General features: G+C 37.4%; 1 protein-coding gene across 2 annotated transcripts in view; it reads left to right on the top strand.

Moving 5' to 3' along the window:
- Nucleotides 1-9,309: 9,309 nt before the first annotated feature.
- Nucleotides 9,310-26,694, top strand: part of ARHGAP25 (Rho GTPase activating protein 25) — a 117,779-nt gene continuing 100,394 nt past the window's right edge. The window contains exon 1 of one of the 2 annotated variants that reach the window (XM_007476277.3): nucleotides 9,310-10,048. In XM_007476277.3, coding sequence (XP_007476339.1) covers nucleotides 9,988-10,048 — 61 coding nt within the window. In that variant the 5' untranslated portion in view covers nucleotides 9,310-9,987. Of the gene's footprint in view, nucleotides 10,049-15,237; nucleotides 16,342-26,694 lie in introns of those variants that run through there. The other variant, XM_007476279.3, reaches the window with a different exon arrangement.

The raw sequence follows: 26,694 nt of genomic DNA, 5'->3' as shown, positions 1-26,694 counted from the left end.
CGGTCTCTTAACAGCTCCCTTTCAAGTGCCTCTCTATGCTCTCCCTCATCTGACAGTCTCCTTCATGAGAGTGGCTTCAATGGTCACTGCTCTGGACAACTCCCCATTCTATCCTCGTCCCTGATCTCTCCTCTGAGCGGAAAGCCTACGCCTCAAACTGCTTAGGAGACACTTTTACCTGAATATCCCATCTCCAGACCTCAAATTCAACATGTCAAGAACTGAATTTATTCTCTTTCTCCTGAGGGTCTCCTCTTCCTTCCAGTTTCAATATGTCTCAGTGACACCATCATTCACACAGATTCACTTTGTTTATTTTAAATTTAAAAATATTTTGTTTTCCCAATTATATGCCATTGCAATTTTCAACATGTTTTCTAAATTATATCTCCCTCCATTTCTCCCTCTCTACCTCTCGGAGATGGTAAGCACTTTGATCTGAATTATACACATATTATCACGTAAAACATGCTTCCATATTGGTCATTGTAATGAGAGAATAATCATATAAAACCAAAATCCCCAAATAATACCATAAATAAATGAATGTGAAAGGTAATATGCTTATGCTTACATCTGCATTCTGATTCCAACGGTTCTTTCACTGCAGGTGAACAGCATTCTTTGTCATGAGTTCCTCAGAATTGTCCTGGATCATTGTATTGCTGAGAGGAGCTAAGTGTCATGTTTGATCATTTCGCAATGTTTCTATTACTGTGTCCAGTGCTCTTTCAGTTCTGCTTATTTTGCTCTACATTAGTTCATGCAGATCTTTCCAGTTTTTTTGAAATCATCTTGCTTATCTTTTCTTATAGCACAATAGTATTCCATCACCAGCATGTCCCATAATTTGTTTGACCATTCTCTAATTGACAGACATGCCTTCAATTTCTAATTCTTTTCCACCACAAGAAGAAGAACAGTTAATATTTTTGTACAAAGTAGGTCCTTTCCCTTTTTTTAGGATCTCTTTGGTATACAGACTCAGTAGTGGTATTACAGGATCAAAGATAATGCATAATTTTATAGCCCTTTGGACATAATTCCAAATTTCCCTCCAGAATGGTTGGATCAATTCACAACTCCACCAGCAATGCATTAGTGTCCCAATTTTGCCAAATACCTTCCAACATTTATTATTTTACCATCATCATATTCCCATTTTCAAACCAAATCTTTTGACTCTTTACTCTTAACCTTTTTCAAGGCTGTGTAATGATGCTAATTCTGTGTCATTCAATAAACATTAAGTATCTGTTATATACTAGGCACTGTGCTAAGTGCTGGAGATACAAGAGGCAAAAGACAGCCTTTCATCTCATTCTTCCTGTCTATATTCTCTAACACCACCTAGCACAGACTCTCACAGCCTGCTTTGTACATTATGGCAAAGGATCCTAGCAAGTGCTCCCCATTTCCACTCTTTGTCTCCTGTGGCCCCTTCCCCATCTTTTTTTTTTTTAGGTCCTTACCTTCTGTCTTAGAATGAATATTGTGTATTGATTCCAAGGCAGAAGAGCAGTAAGGGCTAGGCAATAGGGGCAAAGTGACTTGACCAGAGTTAAACAGCTAGGAATTTAGGTCAAATTTGAACTCAGGACCTCCCATTTCTAGGCCTGGCTCTCAATCCACTGAACCACTTAGCTGTACCCTCCTTCCCCACCTTTGAAAAGCACAGATCTGGTCATGACCGTGTTTCCTCAAAACTATGCCTAATGCATAACAACTAAAGCTCTAGCTTCTTACCTCGATATTTGAGGTCCCCTACAATCTGGCATCACCCTGTCTTTCTAACCTTATCTCTTATGTCACCCTGCCTTGGTCTATATTTCCACAAAACTGGCCTACTCCCCATCTATCCACCCATGAGTTTCTTGTGATTTTATGTCTTTGTCCACATTATTCCCTCCGCTTCCAGCATCTTCCATCCACCTGTTGAATTCTCACTGCTTCCTTCAAGAACTCTTCCCTCCTTTTCTGATTCTTTCTGCCTTGGGCCTCACAAAGCCCTTTGTATCACTCATGTACTTATTATTTTGTATTATGATTCTCTGTGTGTATACTATATGTCATATTTGTAGGTTCGACTAAAGGTCTATAAGATCAGAGAATCTTTTCTAGTTTAAGAGAATCCTCAGATATCATCATCTAGTCCTCTCATTTGACAGATGAAGAAACTGAGGCCTAGAGAGGTAGACTTGCTCAAAGATATATAGATAGTAAATGACCCCACTGGGAGTCAAACTCAGGCTCTCTAACTTCAAATCCACCATCTTTTCCAATGTCTCCCTAAGCTAAGCTTTGTATGTCCCCCCAGGCTTAGCTTAGTGATTTATATATAACTTATGCTTAATAAGCATTTGTTGAATTATTCCTCCTTTCAGGAAGATTGGCGTTCTCTCTTTATGGCCTCTTGTTTCCACATAACCAAAATATTTGCTGTGTCCATGAACTTTTCATTTGTATTAATATCTATAGTTTTAATTTTAAATAACCTGTGCTTTCATTTAAAAAATGTGACCAACACAAGTACTTTAATAATTTCAATCATGTGAAAGTTCAAATCATTTTAACCCCTTGCCTCTAAAATGGAGTTTGCAAAATAAACAAATAAACAAACAAACAAATAAATGGGGGGGAAATGGATGGCTATACCTCTCCTATATTTAAGAAGAATATTGGGCTTGGTATTATATATATATATTACTCTTCAGATATTTGAAGTGTAAGGATATGATTCTTTTTGGGGTTCAGGATAAAATTCATTTTTTTTTTTTGGTGAGGAGTAGTTTTATACTAAACCTAGAGGATAACAGTTGGCTTAATCTTGGCTGTTTTCTTTTCTCTACCATATACTTTTTTTTTTAATCTCTTTCCTTCAGTCTTAGAATCATTACTATGTATCAGTTCTAAGACAGAAGAACAGTAAGGGCTAGGCAATGGGGTTAAGTGACTTGACCAGCTTCACACAGAAAGTGCCCGAGGCCAGATTTGACCTCCTGGTCTCAAGCTTGGTGCTCTCTCCATTGAACCACCTAGTTTCCCCCTATTATATACTTATATACACACACACACAAAATAATCAAAGATAGAGAACAAATTTATTTGTCAAAACAAACAAGACAGTAATTGGGGAAGCCATAGGGATTGAATTGGGAGAGTTGCTACACAAGAATTAGGGGGCACTGTGATCTGAGAATAAGATTTAATTGTAATGATCTATCCTGATGAATGTATTCAGTTCCTGTGGATCAAAATATACTTTGGGGGCCTGCATTTATTTTTACAAATACCTGCATATTCAACATTCAAAGTTTGTGTCTCACCTCCTTGCTTTGTCTCCATTTCTCCTCACTCTTCCCTTCTTGCCATCTCTCAGGATTGACAGTATAGGAATAAGTTTGTGGTCATTTCTGAGAAATTTAATTTCTATTTTATGAAATATGGGGGGGGGGAGTCTGAAGACACCTGCAGTGGGAGAGTAGGCTCTACTCAGCTTTCCTTAGCTAACACAGTGTGTCAATGATTGTAAGCTATATATTTTTGATTTTTAAAACTTTTTTATTATTGTTTTGCTTGTATGTGCAAAATACTACTTCAGTTTTTGTTTTTCTTTTTGTATTTGAAATACATGTCAACAGTATTGAGAAGATTTTTCTTTAATTTTTTTGATTTTGCAGTAACATAAGTTTAAAATATATTTGTTCTAATATTAATGCATACCCAAAAAGCTTTGAACTATAAAAATGATGCCATTGATTGTTTAAAAAAATTATGGGACTTTGCTTAATGATTTTGTCTGATCGCAGGAGAAGAGAATACAAAAAGAGCCATTGCACAGTGCCAAAGAAGCACAAAGCTAAAATGCATAGTGCCAATAGAGCACAAGGTCAAAGAGACCAACCAATCCCAATGGGATTGATGAAATTTTGAGCCAAGACAAGAGGATTTGAACTTGTTTGGGGTTTGAGATTGTGGCTGTTTTGACATGTGTCAAAGGCAGGTCTTCCTTGTCCCACATTCTACCAAGTATCTCAAATTTGGCTCCTACCTGGCTCCTGTAATCTAGTCCCTATTCTTTCTTTCATAATGTGGCAACTTTCTGTAGTCCTGGCTACTGATTGGGTAAGTGCATAATTATATAAATCGCTTTAATTGGGCCCTGATTCAAGGGCCTGTTATGAATTTATTTTTCTTTTTACTTAGAATTTTTACACATAAGACTTTGATAGTCTATATTTCATCCACAAATTATTTTCACTATTATTTGAATTTTTTCATGTTTTTGATTTCTTTTGATAATTGATTCATATACCTCATAACTCAGCCATGTATATCTAAGTTTTTCAACATCCTCTTCAGGGGGAATGTGTTATTATTATTATTCTAAATTGCAAAGTTTAAAATCTTTTTGAGAGTGATTTTAGGTTAAGAAACATGCTACCTCCCCAAATCCAGAAAATGAACTGTTTGAAGAAGGCATCATGAAGATGCCTCCACAGACCACACACTGCACCAGAAGATCCAGAGTGAACTTTGGGATGTGGTGATTTGAACTGTGTGGGATTGAATGCATTTGTTTTTGTATGTATACTCTTATGCCGAAGGGGACTGTCCCCTAATTGACTTTTTATCAATGCCCCTAGAAATCATTGGTTTTGTTCTTTTCCCTTTTATCCCCAAATTATTGTAAAAAAGTTGGTTATATTTACAAGATCCATTGGAGAGACCAGTCTTCCACAGGTTTCAGGGGAGAATGTATAATTGAAAATCTGTTACCCTAAAAAAGAACTACATTTCCCGGGAACTCACTGACTTCCTGTCGTTATGTACTTCCCTTAGACAGGGAATATTAGGCGGGGACGTAGAGGGTCCTGCCCTCTTTTTTAGCCCTGTTGGGGAGCATGGTGGTGGTGAGTGGGGATTTTGAAATGGCTAATCAGCCATGGGCACATGGTCTTTATTTTATATCCTCTTTATTCCTTGATTTCTAATGATCATTAATAAATCTCCTAAAATATATTTTTATTATTGCACATTAATTTTAATTTTTATACCAGGAAGGGGTAAGGAAGATGACACAAGATACAAATGGGATCTGGAGGTCTGAGAAAAGCTGATAGCTAATCAAGGCAAACTTTCTTCTATTTTATATAGAGAGCAAAACAGGCTGGGGCCTTTACACAAGCTTTCACGTACACAATGAAAGTAGATTGGTAAAGTGATACAGTGTAGTCTTGTTTACCTGATCAACTCCACAGGAAGGATTCTATAGGATCATAATTAACATGTAACAGCCTAGTTTAGATTCCCAAGGAAAAGCATATATCAGTGATTTTTGCAGGTACAACTAGTACAGATGGGGGGGGGGAGGGGAGAGGAGGAGTTTGTGGTCTCAGTGTGAGGAGTGAGCCTAACATTGGCTGGTCTATGGCCTTAGCCTTGCTGAGGGTGCCTTCCATGTCCCCAGAGCTTTGCTCAATAGGCTTTCAGGCTTTGTTCCCAATATCTACTAATATCCTTTTAGGGCAAGAGTTCTTAATCTTTTTTATGCATGGACTCTTTGACAGTATATTGAAGCCTATGGATCCCTTGTCAAAATAATATTTTTAAATGCATGAAATAAAATACATAGTATTACAAAGAAAACATTATGTTGAAATACAATTATCTTTTAAAAAAATTTTGTCATTCAAAATACATTTCCATGTTGGTCAGTGTTGCAAGAGCAAACTCATACATAACTAAGACCTCAACATAAAACCATAAATACGTTGATGTGAAAAACAACTCTAACAGTTCTTTCTCTGGAAGTGGATAGTATTCCCTTGAAATATCCTTCTACTCAAAAGAGCTCCTTGAAGACAGAGCCTGGATTTCATTTTGTCTTTGTATCCCTAGTATGTAGAAGAAGGCTTTGCAATTATAATTGCATTTAATAAATACTTTTTGGAATGAGCAATACACTAAAGTAGACAACATGTCTGGTTGATGAAACCAAATTTAACAAGATTCTTTGAACTAGTTAGGTTTTTTTGGTAACAGAATTTATCATTTCCCCCCCACTAAAGTTCTTATCACTGTATGGAGATGACCTTGGGTTTTTAAAAACTTTGCCAGCATAGCAAAAGCTCTGGGAGGTTTTGCCCTACAAGGAAGGTTTCAAGTATGGGCTGTCAGGATGATCTATGTAAGTGTGGTTTTGATCTCCCCAAAGTAAGTAAGGGTGGGGCTGAAACCACCTTTTATAAACTGTATATCTGCTGAGGGCCAGACAAGCTAAATTCAAGGAGCCTCACAACAACAACAACAAAAAACTGATCACAGAGGCATAAATCTGGCACCATTCTTTCTCAGAGCCAGGGATGTAACATTGACTTCTTGAGGTTTTGGACTTTAGAGGTGTTTCTTTTCTCTGACATCAGCTTAAACCCTCCACTGGGCGTCTCCCCTTTGCGTGGGGGACCTGTGACTAACATTCCAGATCTATCATTGCTGGAATCTTTTGGGATGAAGTTATGGAATGCTCCTCATGGTACCTGATACTTGCTGGGCTGGCTGTATCACCCAGCCTGCATTCCTAGATCCCTGGTTCCCTTGGCTCATGCTCCCAACCTAGACTAGAGACTCTTCTTTTGCACCTAAAAAAGAATGAATGCAAAGGTGATGGACTCAGTCTTGTCTTTTGGACTGATTTAGGGTACATGAGAGAAGCCCCACATGGTTTTCTCACCAGAGGCCTTTAGAAAAGAAGTCACCTTTCTGCATTCACTGCTGAGAAATGCAGCAAAGCCACAGTGAGTGCTGTCTCGTGCCCTTTTGATGATGCTGACTGTTCTGACTAAAAAAAGTCATAGGAGGAAATGAAGCTAGAATTAAAAGATCAGGAAGAGATAATTTTTTAATGACCAATATGAAGACCGTAATAGAAAACATCAACAAATCAATAGAAATAAGACTGTCATGCAAATTAGATTCATGCAAAAATAGCCTCCTAATTTGTTCATCCTTTATTAGTCCATCCCTCCTCCAGTTCCTTCTTTACATCACTACCCAAGGAATCTTTTTAATATACTTTCATCTTAGAATCACTACTGAGTTTTGATTCCAAGGCAGAAGAGTGGTGAGTGCTAAGTAAGCAATGTGGATTAAGTGACTTGCCCATAGTCACAGCTAGGAAGTGTCTGAGGCCAAATTTGATAGGACTTCTTGTCTCTAGGCCTGCCTCTCAATCCACTGAACCATCCAGATGCCCCTTCATATAAACTGTATTCCATTCTGTTCATCACTCTCCTCTGACCCACTGTTGTCTCTGTCCCCTTGCTCATGGTATCTGCCATTCTTGAAATAATCTTTTCTTTACCAATCTTCCTGTCTCCATTCGAAGTTCCTCCTTCCCTTAGATCCCAAATTCAGGTGCTACCTCTTCCAGAGCCATCTCTGACCCTGTGGGAGTCTTTCTAGGCTAAAGTGATTTCTTCTACCTCAAATTTCTCTAAGTACTTTACTTATATGTGTCTTTTGTACTTGTCTCTTAGTTATTTGTATGCATGTCTAGCCCCCTCCCCCCAATTATCTTGTGAAATCTTTGAAGGACAAGATGTGTTGCATCTACCTTTGTATGCCCATTATCCAGTGCTTTATATGTAGTAGATAATTGAAAAATGTTTGCTGAAAGTTGACCAAAAAAAATGAATATAACAAATGCTTTGGGGGCAAACAGGTACATTAATTCATTGTTGATGAATCCATGAACTAATTAAGCCATTCTGGAAAGCAATTTGCCTCCAAAATTATTAAACTGCATACACTTTAGCCCAGTGATATTGATATTACACCTATACCACCAAAGAGATCAATAAAAGAGAGAAAGAACTCATAATTATAAACATTTAAAGCAAGGTGGTGACAAAGAATTGAAAACTGAAGGGGTGCCCATCAATTAAGGAATGACTGAACAAGTTATACATGATGGCATATTATTGTCCTGTAAGGAATGATGTGGTTTCAGAGAAACCTGGGAAGACTTAAATGAGCTGATACGAAGTGAAGTGAGCAGAACTAGAAAAATTTATACAATAATAATTGTGTAGACAAACAACTTTTAAAGACTTAGGAACTCTGATTGATACAATAAATAACCAGGTGCCCCAGAGGCCTCCTGCTGAAATATGCTGTCCACTTCCAGATAGAGAGGTTATGGACCCAGTGCAGATTGAAGCATTTTTTATCCTCCATATGGCTAATGTGGGAATTTGCTTTACTGATTAGGCATGTTTGTAATTTTTTTTCCTTTCTTAATGGATAGGGAGGGGGAAGGAGGAGAGGGTTTAGAAAATCAAAATTGAATTTTAAAAAAATTGTTGAGCAGAGGTGAATCAGAGGACCTTGAGGTGGAAAGCATTTTAGAGATTGTCAAATTCTGGTGTTCTTAATCTAGGATCCTTGAGCTTTTTTCTTTTTAAAAATGTGATCATTGTATTTCAACGTAATTGGTTTCCTTCCTAATCTTATGTACTTTGTTGCATGCATTTAAAAACAGTATTCTGAGAAAGGGGTCTGTGGGCTTCACCAGACTGCTAAAGGAAGCAGTCCCATCAAAAAATTTAAGAACTTCTGGTCCAGTGTAACACCTCATTTTACAGATAAGGTAACTGAGACCTGAAATGAAATGACTTATCAAAGGTTACATAGATAGTGGGCTTAGGATTTAGACCCACTTAATATGATCCACTTTCTATATTAAGAAGAGCCCTTTAGCAAGCACTATTTTAATATCTAGGCAAATGCCACGAAATATAGCCCAGACAAGAAAACCAAATGGTGCCTCTTAACCAACATTTAAGACAAATTCAACTGAGCTAGAATAGTAGGGGATAAGAGACTTGAACTTCAGGTCACAAGGACCTATGGGTAGGATTCATGGATTTTAGGATCACCTGAGGCAAGTTCTGGGGAGTCCTCCATTAGGGATGAGAGCACACCTAGGCTGGGCATGGGAACTTCCCCCAGGGGGAGGAAGCAGCCATCTGAAGGCTTCCTCCTTAAATTAATCTTGCTAACTAGATGTCAAGCTCATTTGTTTCTACCTACAAGAGGAGTGCAAGTCCTCTAGACTTTGAGTCCCTGTGTCAGAGCCCCATTCACCTCACCTTAATTACCACTCTAAAATCCAGTGCTCTTTTCATTCTATCTCAATGTTATCTGGAGAAACTGGCCTGATTTAATAGGCCTTGGCAAACCATAGGAGCTTTGAGAAAACCAATGATGACAGGGAGGTGAGATTTCCAAAACGATGTAGTGACTCAGGCTGCCTTTATAACTAGCTCCTTTGGGAACCCCTAATTCTGGCTCAAAGGGTGCCTATCAACACAGGCTTGTCCTCCTGACAAAAGGTAGGAGTAAGAAATAATTTACGTTTTTAAAAATCAAACTCATAGCAATATGTCACGAGTGGGTGTTTTGTTTTTTCAAACATATCCAGGAGCCATTTTCTCAAGAAAAAAAAAATGTATTCTCATAATGCATCATCCACCCGGAGTGGCTACCCACTTCCTCCAAGGCACGGAAGCAGAGGCTTAAAGAGAAAGGAAAAAAAAAAGAGAGAGAAAGAGAGCAAGGTCGTCCGTAGCTTATCATCGTCTCTCAATGAAGTCTGAGATTCAGCACCCAAGTCATTTGGTCACACATGGTTTCAGTGACGCCTTCAGTGGGGTACTTGCCCAAGAGACCTAAAAGAGAAACCAGCGCCTTGGGGAGGGCTTTTTAGAGCCCAAGGCCGGAGCCCAAGGAAGGTGCTTTCTCCGAGGTGCTTCCCAAATGCTCGAAAAGGAGGAAGCCATCTGGCAAGTCCTCGACAAGTCCAAGACTGGTGGCTTTCTTCATGCAAACTGAAGAGCAGGCGAGGGTCCAGTGAGAGCTTCCATAGAAAGCAAGACAGCCCCCCAGAGACACCCAACTGCTTCCATCCCAGACCAGGCAAGAAAAATGTCTCTGAAGTTGCCGAGGAATTGGGAGTTCCACTTGAGAGCAGAGGCTGGGAAAATAGGTATGGTGGGTCTCTTGTGTCTCTTTTGTGCTTCTTACCTTAGGACTCCTCACCTCCCAGTCTGTATGTGGGTCAGCAGAGAGAGAATGAGCAGCTTCCTTAAAAAAAAAAAGAGTCAGGCTGGGTTTAGGAGGAAATTTGCATTAAAGTTCACCTACCTGCAGAGGTTCCTTGTCTCTGGTAGGCCCCTGGTTGAGTAAAAAACAAGTGGTCTGACCTCCCAAGACTGGTGTAAAGGGGAGTTGTTCCTATCATTCATTCGATGGACAATCTGTCTGTGAAGTGCCCTGTAAGGCAAAGATTAATGAATAAACACATTTACACAACACACACCCAGCTATCATTAGGCACCCAAGTCACCAACCTCAGTTTTCCTTATCTGTAAAACAAGGGACTTAAATTTAGCTCAGGTGTGCTTAACTTTTTTTTTTTTGGTGGCATGGCCTCCTTTTATCAGTCTTTGAGGTCTGTAGACCCCTTCCCAGAATATTGCTTTTTTTTAAATTTTTAAATTTTAAACCTTTGCCTTTCATTTTACAATCAATATTGTGTATTGGTTTTAAGGCAGAGGACTAGGCAATGCAGAGTAAGTAACTTGCCCAGGGTCACACAGCTAAAAAGTATCTGAGGTCACATTTGAACCCAGGACCTCCTGTCTCTAGGCCTCAATCCACTGAGCCACCCTGCTGCCTCTAGAATAGTGTTTTTAAGTAAACAAAATAATAGAGGGTTTCAAAGGAAATCAATAATGTTGAGATGTAATTATCCAGGAATCAAAACAAATTCAGAAATGCCCAAATAAGAATGCTTGGACCAGATAAATGATTAGTAAAGTCCCTTTCAGCTCCACCATTCTATATATTGTAAGGTTCCTTCTAGCTATGTTTTACATTCTAAGTACTTTTGTATAATAGATAGTCTAAAATCCATTCTAAACTTTTTCAATTTAGATATTTTGTATCCCATATTCTGCATTCTTTTCCAGCGCTGACATTCTCTGTGCTCTGTTTTAAGGTTCTTCAAGCTTGAATCTAGGTAGATAAGCTCTAAATGTAGTCATCTCATGAATAAATAGAAATATTCACAGTGTTCCTGGCACACCTAGGCCCTGTGTTTTGAATTGAGGCTACTAAATAAATACAGAGAGGCTTCCTGATAGAGAGGATTCCTGAATAGTCAGACACATTCATACAGATATATATATATATATATATATATATATATATAGATAGATAGATAGATAGATAGATAGATATATCTCCTCTGAAAACCTATCTCATGACTTTTCTGAGGTTTTTACCTCATTCAATTCAATTCAATTCAATAAATCATTTATTAAGTGCCTACTATGTGCAAAGCATTGCAAGAATTAAAAGATGTAATAAGATATATTATATTATATTATATAAGTATAGGTGCCTATATTCCAATAAGAGGGAAGTTATTTGTTACTAAATAGCTGTGCAATGAAGCAAAATTGAGATTTTCACTCTAAACCTTAAATAGTGTTCTATAAATGCTAGCTATTAAGATGATATGTGCAAGGGAGACATACAGACATACTCTTCCTCCTCAGATTTCTCAGATTACCTTTAGCTAGGAGGATTAAGGAAGGCTTCATGGAAGAGATAGTAACCAAATCTGTCTATCCATGTCAAAAAGTCTTTAATGGAAGGTTTTCAGTAGGCAGAGATGAGGACAATCTTTTTAATTCCACACGTGGAGGATGGGGGGAGCAGAGGCATCAGATAGAGGACAACAGGGCTGAAGAATTCTACATTTGGATCTGGAAGGAACTTTCGAGTTCATCTTCTAGTCTAGCCCCTTCATTTTACAGATGAGGAAACTGAGATGGAAAGTAGATTAGATTTGTTGGCACGTAGAATACGTGAAGGGCTGTAATATGACACAGTCCTGGGACGGTAAATTAGAACCCTATTGTGGAGGACCCTGAAGACAAGGATAAGGAATTGATGTCTATTTTTTAAGTAGATAATGCAGAGAGACTCAGCATGGTAGGCAGGGAGCAGGCCTTGGAGTCAGGAAGGCCCAGGCTGAAGTCCTTCCTGAGTTCATGAACACATACTAGTTGTATGCTTAATCAAGTTACCCATTCTCTCAGCGCCAAGATGATAATTTGCACTCTCTCTGCACTGGCAAGGCAAATTTTCTTATTTGGAATTCCCTAATCTAGGTTTGGTACGAAAAAAATTCAATTTGATTGGAGGAATAAAGTGACTAAAACGTGTTAGAAAGAATACTCTGGAAGCAGCATGAAGGATGAAGAGGAGAGGGCAGAGAATGCAGTGAGTAAGGACATTGGAGTGGATCCCCTCGAGAAGGAAAAGGCAAGGCACTCCAGTATTCTTGCCAAGAAAACCTCATGGAGAGCCATGGGTCTTGAAGAGTCAGAAAAATGATATCCACAAAGAGGGCCTGAACAAGTGTAGTTGTTTGGGGAATGGAAATAAGATGATTAAATTGATTAAAAATTTGGGGAGTAGAATCAGTGCTACTAGGCAGTTGTCTAGATGGGCTAAGAATCAGAGGAAAGTTTGGGATAGAGGGCAAGGTCAAAGATGACCCTAAAGTTTCAAGCCCGGGTAACAGGAACTATGTTTGTACCATGAACAAAAATAAAAATATAATTAAGAGGAATCATAAAAGCTTTTTCTTTTTTTTTGGTGGAATGGGGGATGATGAGTTCCATTTTAAGCATTTGAGGTTTGAGATGCTTGTAGGACATTTAAGTGGAATTCTTCATCTGGTATTTGGAAATATGGGACTGGAGTTCTGGAAAGGATTCTGGGAATAGGACTTTGGATTTGGGAGTCAGTTGTAGAGGTGTGAGATGTGAAATTATAGGAGTGAAGGAGATTGTTAATGGAGAGCCCTAAGGATGGGGCCTTGGAGGTCACTTGTGGTGAGTAGGAAGTAGGAGGATGAAGTAGATAAGGAAGAGTTATTTCTCTTTGATTTGGACCTGAATTGTGGTGGTCATCTGTATATTGAATGATTTTGTGAAGAGGATTGAGTAAACATGAACACTAAATAAGTCTCTTTGAAATAGCTCAGGAATTTCATAAATATCAGATAATATCCTAAGATAGAGTGGAAGAGCCTTTCAAAACCATCTTGTCTACCTCCATCCTTTATAAAAAAATTATTTATTACTAATTACACGTCATAACAAATTTCCACACAAGTTTTCCCAAATTATATGATTGAACTTATCTCCCTCTCCCTTCCTTTCCCCCTTTTGGTGCTGGCAGGTGATTATCTGTTTTACATTTATTTGTTTATTCCATCCTTTTATTTTATTATATTTTTAAAAAATTTAATTAGTTAATTAATTTGTGTGCTACATTAACATTTCCAGGTCCCTCCTCCCCTCCCTTCCTTTCACCCAAAAAGGCATCATTTGACAAAAAGATATATATATATGTATATATATATGCACATATATATAAATTATGTCTTGCTTCTTTCTATTTATCAGTTTTTTCTCTGAAGATGGACACATAGAAGTCATTCTTCCAACAATATTTCTGTTACTATGTATAATGTTCTCTTGGTTCTGCTCATTTACTCTTCATAATTTCATGTAGGTCTTTCCATATTTTATAAAAATTAACCTGCTTGTCATTTCTTACAGCTCAGTAGTATTCTATCACAACCATCTGCCACAATTTATTTAGCCATTCCCTTTTATTTTATGCTATTTTATTTAAGACTTCCCCCCATTTGCTCAGGCTACAAGGGCTAGCCATAGACATGATCCCACTGCTCATAGGCAGAGTAGCTTTGACCTATTCTGTTTCTGGCCTGGGCTGATTTGCCCCTCCTTGGGCAACCTGGTGGTCCTTCTTTACTCCCAAACTTAAGTGTGGACATTAGCTCAGCCTCACACTTATCAGGCCCACTCCTCTCATTTTACAGATGAGGAGATTGAGGAGCAGATAAATGGAATGACATGCCCATGATTATATAGATAGACTCAAACCCAGGCCTTTGCCTCCAGACCCTGGGATGTTTTTTATTACAGGCACCAGGGTTCTTAAAACAATAGTTTCTCATTGAAGGGGCTGTAGGTGACCCAGAGCTCAGAAAACAGAAGAGAAAAAAAGGGAAGAAATCTTGAAGTATTTTTAAGTCATTTTAAGGTTTGGGGACTAAATATGGCAAAGCTTAACTATCTCAGGGTAACCTAGCTAACACCCCATCAGCACATCAGTCTCCTTCCTTTGACTTTACTCCTTAACCTCAGACAGTTCATTTTTCAGTTGTGTCTGGGTCTTCCTGACCCCATTTAGGCTTTTCAATACAGAGATATTGGAGTGGATCAGCATTTCATCCTCCAGTTCATTTTACACATGAGGAAACTGAGGCAAACAGGATTAAGTGACTTGCTTAGGATCACATAACTAGTAAGTGTCTGAGGCCAGATTTAAATTCAAGGTGAGTCTTCCTGACTCCAGGCTGGGTGCTTTTTCTACTCTGCTATTTAGCTGCCCCAGACTCTCTTCTTATATCCTCTTAGTCCCTACATACACTTCCTCCTTAGACTCCTATTTGCTTCTCTGTGTGTGCTCACATTCCTTTAAACCTCCAGTCCCTGGTCACTATCCTGGGTCTGTGCAGATCAGCCTGGGAGTTTCAAATGAATAAGAATAAGTAAAAGCAAAAGGATAAGAGTGGGTCTGAGCCGGTCACTACTGTCTTCCTATCAGCACAGAACTGGCTGTTGTCCCTACAGAAAGTTGACAATATTTGTGTTGATGTGTTCGGAATAAAGAACTTGGAAGATGTGCTCACATCCGTCTCAGATTGTGACTTCCCCCTCTCAGAATGAAGAAAACCCACAGGTGATTAGTAGAGTGTTTCTGAAGACAATGAGGAACTCCTCAAAGCTTTGCTTCTCTTCCACCTTTAAGCTCAGACATGCATGATGGCTACTAGAACCAGAGAATTCCCATTTCCTTGGTTGGCAAGTGGACACTGTGCAATACTTAGGCTTCAATAAATGATTATGAGAGATGCTGAGAAAAGCTGTAGCCATGTTATGGTAGATCAGAGGCAAATGAATTATCTAGCTGTGAGAATGGTTGATATTCTTTACTTTTAAAAAGGTAAAAATAAAGGATCTCACTTTTTTTTAACCTTTACCTTCCATTTTAGAATCAATGGTATATATTGGTTCCAAGGCAGAAGAGTGGAAAGGGCTAGGCAATGGAAGTTAAGTGACTTCCCAGGGTCACACAGCTAGAAGTATCTGAGGTCAGATTTGAACCCAGGATCTCCCATCTCTAGACTTGACTCTCAATCCATTGAATCACCCAGCTTTCCCTTTCTACTTCTGAGACATGCTGGTTATGTAACCTAGGCATATCCCATTCGTGCTTTGGGTATCTTTCTAAAACTATAAGTCAGGGCAGCCAGGTAGCATAGTGGAGGGTGCACCAGGCCTGGAGTTCTAGGAGTTGAAAGTTCCTGGGTTCAAATCTGACCACAGAGACTTCCTAGCTGTGTGACTCTGGACAAATCACTTAACCTCCACTGCCTAATCCTTGTCGCTGTTCTACCTTAGATTTGATACAAAGACAGAAGGTAAGGGTTTAAAAAATAAAATAAAACTCCCAGTTGCAGAGAAGGTGCTGGCCTACATTGGTAGAAGATTTGTCATCTGAGGAGCTCCCCAGGCCACAGAAATCACAGTGTGGTCCCTCTCCTAATCTATGCTTCCAGCAGAAATATTTCCAATAGGCTTCCACGTTGCCTTCCACAATGTGTTATTCAAAGACATAATTGCTATAAGTAGTGATGTGGAAGGAGAGAACTGGTCTCGGGTAACATCTTTCATGAAGAATCCCTTGAGAAGCATAGCTGGAGAAGTTTCTAACACCCTTCCACATCCCCCATTGAATTGCTTCCCTTCAGCAACAGGAAATGGTTTCATAGTCTATGACAGAGAGCTCACCTCCGAGGAGACAGTGAGAGAGAAAATGAGCCTGTGTTGTTTAAAAAAAAACCCAAATTACCCAATAACTTCCCCTTCCCCCATTCTCCAAACAAACCACCTACTAATAATTCATAGAATCAAGGGCTGACCTATATTCTGTAATTGCAGAGGCCCAGCCAAGTCTCTGTATGCATCCACAGCAAAATACCCGGCTGTCCCTGTCCTGGTGGCTGGAATTCCATTCCAAAAAGATCTTGTTATTTCAGGATTACTTACCAAAATGCTCCTGGGAAGGAGAATCAGAGATGAGCTTGGCAGCTCTCTGGAGAGGAAGGTAGGGAGGGCCTGGAGCTCCCAGGGATATTGTCAGTTTTGTCCTTTTCCCTCCTCTCTGGGATAAAATACCCTTTTCTGCCTTCCCCTAATGCTTTGAGGTGTGTAGAGGGGTTGATGGCAATGCAGAGAATGCAAGTTTGCTGATACCAGGAGCGATGCTTTAATGGTGGAAAGCGGGACAGCTAGGTGGCACAGTGGAAAGAGGGTCAGGTCTGAAGTCAAGGAAACTCATCTTACTGAGTTCAAATCTGGCCTCAGGCAATTACTGACCAGGTGACTCTGGGCAAGGCACTTATCCCTGTTTGCCTCAGTTTCCTCATCTGTAAAATGAACCAAAGAAGGAAATGGCAAACCACTCTAGTATCTTTGCCAAGAAAACCCCAAATGGGTTTTGGTTTTAAAAGATTACTCCATTACAAAAATGAATAATATGAAAATAGGTTTTGAGTGATAATTTATATAATCCAGTGAAATTGCTTGTCAACTCTGGGAGGGGGGAGGGAAAAGGGGAGGAGATAATAAGAAACATGTGACCATAGGAAAAAAATTTAAAAATAAAACCAAAAAGGGAAAAAAAAAGAAAGCCCCAAATGAGGTCACAAAGAGTTGGACACTAACGAAAAATGACTGAGCAACAACAGAAACAGTGGAGAGTATTGGATGTTACTGATGACTGGCTAGGTCATCAACTACCTGAGGCTTAAAGATATGTAGGAGCTTTCTAGGGCCATCCTACATTGGATTACAAGGGAGTTACTAGGTTTTTTTTTCTTTTAAATTCAACCATTGACCACTATTTTACTGTGTGACCATAAGCAAACCACTCTCACTTTCTTGGCTTCGGTTTTATCTGCAAAATGAATGAGGTGAACTGGGGGATTTCTTCATGCTCTAACAAGCTGTAAGTTTTTTAAGGAACTAATCATTCTCCAGATATCATTTGTGAGAAAGCATGAGAAATAATTGTGAGAAATAATGAGAAAGCAAAGAAAATAGACTTGTCTGGAAGTAGAATCAAATCCAACAATCTTTCCTTTTGAATCCTAGATCATATATGGCCTGTAATATTCATCCTCCCAACCTCTCAGGTGTTGGAAGTACTTTATAAACCTAAAAGTGGTATTGTAATAGAGTATAATAATGATAAAAATGACTAATGTTAGTTTGAAATTGATCTTATGAGGCATTGTATAATTTTTTCCTGTTTTTTTAAACTGAAATACTGACTAGAATCCTGGATTTGGAAATAGAAAGATCTCAGTTTGAATCCTGTCCCAGATAGCCCTGCTTTATCACATGGGCAAGTCATCTGGCCTCTTTTAGACTGTTTTCCAAATAGTAAAATGAGATTAATTAGAATATCTAAGTCACGGGATTACAACTGATATCCGGAAAACACATGTAAAATGCTTTGCAAACATTAAGGCACTATTAATTATGAACTCTTCTTTTTACCTAAAGCTTATATATATATATGTGTGTATATATATATATAAATCTTATTTAAAAGAATTATTTTCTTCCAGATTATGCTTTCATACAATTTTTTTTTCTATTTTTTTTTAAATATATTTTATTTGATCATTTCCAAGCATTATTCGTTAAAGACATAGATCATTTTCTTTTCCTCCCCCCCACCCCCCATAGCCGACGCGTAAGTCCACTGGGCATTAGATGTTTTCTTGATTTGAACCCATTGCTTTGTTGATAGTATTTGCATTAGAGTGTTCATTTAAAGTCTATCCTCTGTCATGTCCCCTCAACCTCTGTATTCAGGCAGTTGCTTTTTCTCGGTGTTTCCACTCCCATAGTTTATCCTTTGCTTATGAATGGTGTTTTTTTCTCCTGGATCCCTGCAAGTTGTTCAGGGACATTACACCGCCCCTAATGGAGAAGTCCATTACGTTCGATTATACCACAGTTTCATACAATTTTTAATAGTGATTTTCTGACATTTTGCAATCCATTTTCTCTTCCTCCTCACTCCTCTCCCTTCCCCAAATCAGCAGGTAATATGATATAGGTTGCACATGTATTATCATATAATACACATTTCCATGTTTGTCATGTAGTGAAGCAAGACATAGAGAAAAATTCATGGAGGAAATCAAGTGAAGAATAGTATGCTTTGATCTGTATTTAGAATCCATCAGTTCTTACTAGGGTGCTGGAGAGTCTTTTTTATCATGAGTCCCTTGGAGTTGTTATAGATCCTAGCATTGCTAATAATAGTTAAACTCATTCACAGTTAATTGTTATATAATATTTGTTACTGTAAACATAAATCTTATATTTTAAATATTTTCTATGCTTTTGGTCTTTTTTCTCTCTCTTCAAATAGACTGTAATTTCTTTGAGGCAAGAAGGTGTATCTTAGGTTTTTTGGTGTCTTCTTTGGTGATTGGCACATAGTTGACTGGTTTTTATCCTTTGATCTTAAAAGAGAACCAAAATGACATTATTATGTCAGGGTTAACATACAGAGTGTCTGACTATGACTGATCAGACCCCTATGAGCTCAGAAGGCTCTACCATAGTGGGGTCAGGCACAAATAGCCCATATATAACACACAGTAGGAACTCAATGAACATTTGCTAATCAGTAGGTTGAGCAGAGTTCTTATTAGCCTGGGGTGGTTTAATAGGTCTGTTACAAAGAAAACACCTTGAGGTTTGTCTGTATTGTCTGGGGTTGTAATTATTTCTGGGTTGTCTATAAGTTCTTAGTCCAGCTACTGTTTTTTTCTGGCACTTCATTGGATTTTAGTTTTTGTTTAAGCTCTCTTAATTTCTTTGGTTAAATTATCAATTATATCATTTTCTCTTCTGATTGTCTATCTTTCTCATCTTGGAAAACATAGCTAGCAATTCTAATTTCATCAAGACCCATGTCAAACCAATTTGGACAGTTACTCTGAAAATAATTTTGGACCACAGAGCATGCATTTTTAACAAACTGCTTGAGAATACGATTTACATTTTCATCTGTTAAAGTATTCAACCCAATCCATTTTTCTGCACAGTCAATAATTCTATCGAGGAAAGTGGAGCACTCAAATTTAGACCAGGTTCCTAGACATCTGGAATTTTGCCTCATAGTTTCAATTATTGCCTCCCTGGCTGTAGGTAAGTCTCTGTACCCTGCAAAAGAGTTATATTCCCAACCAGGACCCTGAGTTGGCCAATCGGCAATTAGGGGTTATTATTAGTATATATACTGAATAATCTGCTATTTCTTCCTTTTTGTTAATAATTCATCCATAAGGATATCAAAATCCACATAAGAAGGATTGTAAAGCTTAACTAAATGCTTGAACTGTTTTACAACACCCATGGGTTCTTCTTCATATGACGGAGTATTTTTCTTAAAACTGTCTATGTCAGCCTGTGTAAACTTTTTGTGGCACATGAGATTCAGTATACCACTCTCTTGGACACTAGAGGTACCTCCCTTAGAGGAAACATATGAACTGGTTTGCTTTCTCATGTTTCAGTTTCCATTTTTTAATTTAGTTGCATTATCTGATTTAGTTGCACCCTCTAATTTAGTTGCTTCATGTTCTTTAGTTTCTGCCATTGTCCCTTTAGCCTTGAGTAATTCCTCATACTGAGTTTGCATTCTATCTAGTTTAGTCTCTAGATAGTTCACTTTTAACATTAGGTCACTCTTTGCAGTAGCTTGCTTGATGCTTGCTTTTAAATGTTTAAACACAACTGTCAAAGAGTTGATCATCATGTAAAAGCACATGATAAACAATAGTAGCACAGGGACATAAGAAATTAGTTGTAGTAGTGTCAGTGAGAGTACTGGAATTAAAAAGTCATAGACAAGTACATTTTGTACATATTTTGGCACAATAGTGAAAATGAGAGAAGTCATATCTAACAGAGAAAACCCCATGGTGATTTTATGTAGCTATTCACCAGGTTTTCTGAGAGTAGAATCTTTGTATCAAGTTGACTGGGAAATGGATTTTTGTATTGCCCTAGAGTTCAGCTCTAGCTGCTTCCACAGACCCCCTGCTGAGAAAACAGTTCCAACTGCCTAAGTTGACAACTGGACCCTTAAAATCAGGCACATTCTTTGTCCTATTTAGCTTGCCAAACTGTAAAAATAAATTGGTGAGTTATAAAAATAAAATATTTAGATGGAAAAACTGTTCCAATATAGGTTCAAAATTGTTTAACTCATCAATCAGGTTCAAACTGTTTGGATACTTTTGAGAGAGTTAATCAAAAGTATCCTCAGTGATGAAGTGAAGCTCAAATGTGAACTTCCCTTCAGGGCCAGGCACAAGGACGCTAGAGACTCTTATTATAAAAATAAAATGTTTATTGAAATATATAAGGATAAATAAAGGGTTTCTAATTCTAAGGGATTCTAAATCCACCCAAATAAACTTCTAGGTTCCACAAGGAACCACTTCTCCTGTGTTTCACAGGCTACACTAATCCTCCCTGATCTAACTAACCCAAATTTATACTATCTAAACAAAAACTACCGCTATTAGCCTTATAAATCTTAACTTCGCCTTCAAATTATAAAATAGCAAAGGCTAGCTGGTTGAATCTCAACAAGAATCAAGTTAAACAGACTTAACAGACTCAAAGTCCAAACCAAAGACCAGGTTTTTCTTTGGTCTTCTCAGAGTTAAACAATATATAAAAACCACAATAGATACTCAGTAGTGTTTCCCAAGTTGGGAAAGGAAAACATTGAGCTCCTTCACGTCTTTCCTTCAGACAGAGAGCGAGGCAAAGATGTTGCCTCCCCCAGCCCTGAGAGTCTCTGAGAGTGTCTCTGCCAACTGCCAGAGAGCAATTCTCAATTGCCAGAAAGAGTAATTGACATAGAAAAATGGTTATACGGGTCACATCTGAAATTAACATGCTCTCTCAGCTCTGCTTCAAACTTCACTTCTTTTCTCAAGCCAACCATTTTTCTTCTTATCTCTAAACTAATAAAACAATACTTATTTTCTAATATCATCCTTACAGGTGGTTTAATTGTCTAGTTGACAATGAATCACATCCTTCTAATCTTATCTATAGTTTCTCAAAATGAAATGGAAGAGAATGCTAGAACATGTATGGCTGTAGAATACGAGATGAGAAAAGGAAAATGATAGGGAGGTAGTGTGGGTTAGTGGAAAGAAGATGGGCTCTGTAGTCTAAAGACAGGAGTTCAAATCCTTATTTGATCCTTATCTCTGTAACCTTGGGAGCAAGTCACCTCTCTGGCTCTCAGTTTCCCCATCTGTAAGATAAGGTCAATTAAGTGGCCTCTGAGATTCCTTTTAAGTCTAAGAATTATATGAAAGGGCCCATTTTGCTATGTGGAGTAAAAATTAATCAGCTCATTCCTTTCCAGCAAGTATTTAGATGGAAAAAGTAATAAATAATAGCCAACATTTATTTATTTAGTAACTTAAGGTTTACAGTGTGCTTTTACAGTATACAGTGGTTTACAGAGATACTATATATATGTATATATATATGTGTGTATATATATCTCCAAAGTTTTAGAACTGTTTAAGCTATTAAACTAGCAGCTAGGTAGCACAATAAATAGAGGGTTGGGCCTGAAGTCAGGAAGACTCATGTTCCTGAGTTCAAATCTGACCTGAGACATTGACTAGTTGTATGATCCTGGGCAAGACATTTAATTCCATTTGCCTCAGTTTCCTTATGTGTAAAATGTACTGGAGAAGGAAGTGACAAACTATTCTAGTATCTTTGCCGCCCCCCCCCCCCAATCCTAAATGTAGTCATGAAGGGTTGAAAATGACTGAAACAACAACCAATCTATTAGAGTTTAAATTAGCACAATTATGTTCCATTTACTAAAAGACTGGTCATTACATGATAATATTTTGTTTTGTTTTCTGTCATGGCGATCCACTATAAAAATACAAAATGTCTCCCTTCTTGTGTGGCCCACTGTTTTCACATAAATAATGTTGGAGTAATGGGAAAGGGGCTGGAAAGCTGAGAACTACACCATTCCTAGACTGTCTACAGCTTTAAAATTTAATTATTGGCACTCTCAATGCATGATCTTAATTCAATGATCAGTTAGTTGATGTACTATTGTAAGAACTGAACCATCTCCATATTGGACACATTATCACTAAAAATGAAACCAGAAATTGAAGCTTAATGAAAGGATGATCTTTGGGATCCCTTCAATGGTTTCTTTGAAAGCACAAAGACAAAGAGCAACATAATTTAATGAGACAAATCTTCAACTCCTCTTTCAAGACTCACAATGAGAGTAAACAAAAAGCCTTGCATGCATGAATTTAATTGTAGTTTATATGCCAACATCTGTTATGGAAGATGAAGAAACAGAAAAATTTTATGGGGAATTTGACAAGATCCAAAATTAAGTCAATATATAATTTAATATTTGGTAACATCAATAAATTTGGTCACTTTTATGCAAAAGTAGATACCATGTTGGAATAATTCCCAACTCAACTAACAGTTTATATGAATAAATTTACTTTATCTTTACCTACTCCCATTTTTTTGTCATCTCTATCAATTTTAAGAGTGTGAGGTGAAACGTTGGAGTTATTTTAATTTACTCTCCCCTTATTATTGGCCATTTGGAACACTTTTATATGGTTGTTAATAATTTATATTTTTTAATTCTGAAAACTACATATTTTTTTGGGGAATGTCTTGAATTTTTAAACTTCTATTCCCCCTTGACCTTAAAAAATAATACAATATCTATGAATGCATTTTACTTTTTCCCAAATAACTTTTATCAGTATATAGCCCTTGATTCCAAAATTATAGCATTTTGTTTCTCTAGAGACCGACTATTTTTTTCAAGAGGAATTATTAGACTCTAGACACAGTGATAATTGAATGAGGCCATATGAATTTAAATTGATATAACTTAATGTACAGGAAATGATTGATTTCAAGCATAGTCATTTCAGAATCAGCTGTATGGGTATAGTCACAACAACATTTGGTTAAAGTGAAGATCAAAGTTAGTATCAGGTTAGGGACTAACCTAAGAGGGAAGAATAAAGATGAATCTAGGTTATGGGTAATATCACAATTTAAAATTTGACCTATTTAAGCAAAGTTAGAAAATAGAAAATTAATAAAAATATAGACAGATTATGACTATCCCTATTTCCTAAAGAAATTTTATTGATGTAAAAACAGGCCCAATAACTGAATCAGTTTAGCACATATTTCATCACCATGCCAAAACAAAGAGAAAATGGTAGCCAATGTTAGCTTTGTTTTAGAATAATGGTTCTCAAATGTTTTTGCCACGAGACTAGAAATGACTCCCAAAGAACTTTTGTTTATGCATGTTATAGCTATCAATATTTACATATTAGAAACTAAAATATCTTAATTTTATTATGAAAATCGTTTTGACCTAGTTTTTGACCCCTCTAAAGGGCCTCAGAACCTTTTCAGTGATTCCCTAGACTGTACTGAGAACCACTGACTTAGAGCAAAAGTTCAGTTATCAATCAATCAATAAACATTTATTTAAGGACCTACTACATGTCAGGAAATATGCTAAACACTGGGGGTATAAAGAGAGACAAAAGACAATCATTTCCCTCAAGGAGCTCACAATCTAATGGAGGAAACAACATGTAAACAAGCAAATAATTTATATACAGGATAAGTAGGAAATAATTAGGATAGTTTGGTAGCACAGTGGATAGTCTCATCTTCTTGAGTTCAAATTTGGCTGCAGACACTAGCTGTATGCCTCAGTTTCTTCATCTGTAAAGTAAATTTGAGAAGGAAACAGCATTTTTGCCAAGAAAAACCCAAATAGGGTCACGAAAGTTGAACACAACTGGAAAATGACTGGATAACAAAGAAAATAATTAATAGAGGAAGACAGTAGTATTAATTTTCTTGACACATTAAAATAGTTTATTTCAGTTTCTAGTCTGTAAATCTTTAAACAAAAATAAAATCAGCATCAATGTCCATTCATAGTACATAGGCACAGAAAAGACAATTTGCCAAGTCAGTTATTTCTTCCTAAGAGTATCAAAAGTGAAAATATCCACCTTTCCAAACCTACATCTCAGGTACAGTCATCCCCTCTGCAAACTTTAATGGAATTGACAATGGATACAGCACCAATAGGATGCTTCTGACTATGTCACAGACTGCAGTCAATGTACAACATTAGGGTTTGGATTTCAGCTACTTTTCTCTTTGTTGTAAAGGTGTTTTGCATCAGCTTTCATGAATTTTTATAAAAACAAAACAAAAAAAAAATCATAGGATCTGTGTGTTTGTTTCCCATCCTCATTTCCCAAACAGTCTCATTGCCAACACAGTGCAAGACTACTGCTTTTTCAATCAGGGGAGCACTTACTTACAAATGACAGCTGTAAATGCAATCATATGGTATCAGTGAGGGGAAGTTGTTGTTGCCAGGTAACATTTTCCTAGGTTCAAAGGAAGCATGCCATGGTATTTTATGGGCAACAGGGTAGCTATGGTCAGGATATTATTGCTAAGGTGAAGTTCACATCTTTGAAGACTTTATGTACAATGGAAATATACATTTTTCTTTTGAAATGGAATACTAGTCTCCACTGGTTTGTTTTGGATCAATTGCCATGTAGCTATGCATCAATTCTTGGCAGTAAACATACTTACATGATAAGCGTCTTTACCAGTCAGGAAGAAAGAAACCAACTTTCTAATTACTTCATGAACTTGGTCATGCTTCAAAGTTGACCTCTAATTAGAAAATTGGTTTGGATAAATAATTCATCTTTTTTTACTGATATATCCAATATTAGAGCAAATTCTATCATGTTTGGAGGAAAGGCTTAGACTATTAAGGGGTTCAGTTTGAATAAAAAAAGCAAAATCCATATTGTGCAAAAGTAGTCACAAAATTACAAACAAAGAATGGGAGGACTTCTTATCTAATGGATCTTAGAACTCGGAATGACAGAGCTCTTAGAACATGAACCTCTGGATCTGAAAGGGCCTATAGAACCCAGAACCTAGAGTGGCACAGTTGGGAGGGACCTCTGAAAAATAAGCTGTTAAGAGTTGGGAAGTGCTTTAGAGATAATTTACTAAGTCTCTCATTTAAAATGTTTTTTTTTTTAACTTGACAAAAACCCTTCTCCCCAAAAGAGATATCTTAATGGGAATTGTCAGAACCAGCACCTCCTGTGTCACTAACTCCAGTCTAAACACAGGCCTCGTTTTAGTAGGAAGGGAATTGAAAGTACATCTGGTCACTTGGTTTGCACTGTCTTTGCACACAAGGCAAAATGTAAAAAAATGAAGTAGCAAATTTAAGTTGAAGTTTCTGGTTTTCACAGCCCAAAGAGACATAGCCCATGAGAAGAGGAGCAGATATCTAACCCTGCACTGAAAGACCATGTGAATGAGCAAGTTTATCCTCTGTATCACCAGACAGGTCATACATACATCGTTGTGCCTGAAAGTCAAAATGATTCCTTCTAATGCTCTAAGGCTGAATCAGGTAGATCCTAAGAAAAGAGCTGCCAAGATTACTCAAGCATTTCTAGAGGATAAAGGGGGAGAATTAAGCCTGATGTGTTCCCCCCGAATTAATTGGAAGATTAATTAATATTCCAAGAATCTTAGTTTAAATGTTTTACCACTTTACCCCCTATAGATACTCAGTATGTAACTATTTACCTCTGGGTCATTTCTAGACAAATGATTTAAATGAAAGCAATTATAATTAAAAAGCTATAAAACATTACATAGCAATAAGCAGTGTTTCATAAAACAGCTACAAGAATTTGCAGAGAAAATGAAGTATGAAGGTTTTGCCATAAAAAGTCAGTTAAAACAGACTCTTCTAAGAACATTTATAGATTAAATTAGAAGAACAAAATATGTGGAATGGAAAAGATTTGTTTTTGTGCTGATCTATTTTCATTGACAACAATAGTGAGGTAATGACATTTGGACTCTCTTACTTTCATACAAATGTATGGAAGGAAGAAGTAATGGAATTTAAGAAGATGAAGTCAGGAAAAGCATTTGAGCCTTCCATGCCAGATGCGACATGTTTTTAAAGGTTGGTCATTTTTCCAGTGAGGTATTCTATTTTTTTGTTCTTTTGATTTTGTCTTATTGTTTCCTGATGTCTTATAGATTCATTAGCTTCTATTTGTCCAATTCTAATTTTTATGGGATTATTTTCTTTTTTGAAAGTTTTTTGCCTTTCTTTTTTCTATTTAGCTAATCCTACTCTTTGATGAGTTGTTCTCTTCAGTGGATTGTTTTCTTTCTTTCTTTCTTTCTTTTTTTTTTGCTTCTATTTCTATTTGGTCCATTCTATTCTTTA

Source organism: Monodelphis domestica, chromosome 1, assembly GCF_027887165.1.
Source record: "Monodelphis domestica isolate mMonDom1 chromosome 1, mMonDom1.pri, whole genome shotgun sequence".
Classification (NCBI taxonomy): Eukaryota; Metazoa; Chordata; class Mammalia; order Didelphimorphia; family Didelphidae; genus Monodelphis; species Monodelphis domestica.
Note: the sequence above shows the minus strand (reverse complement) of the source record. Positions and strands in the feature narration are given on the sequence as shown.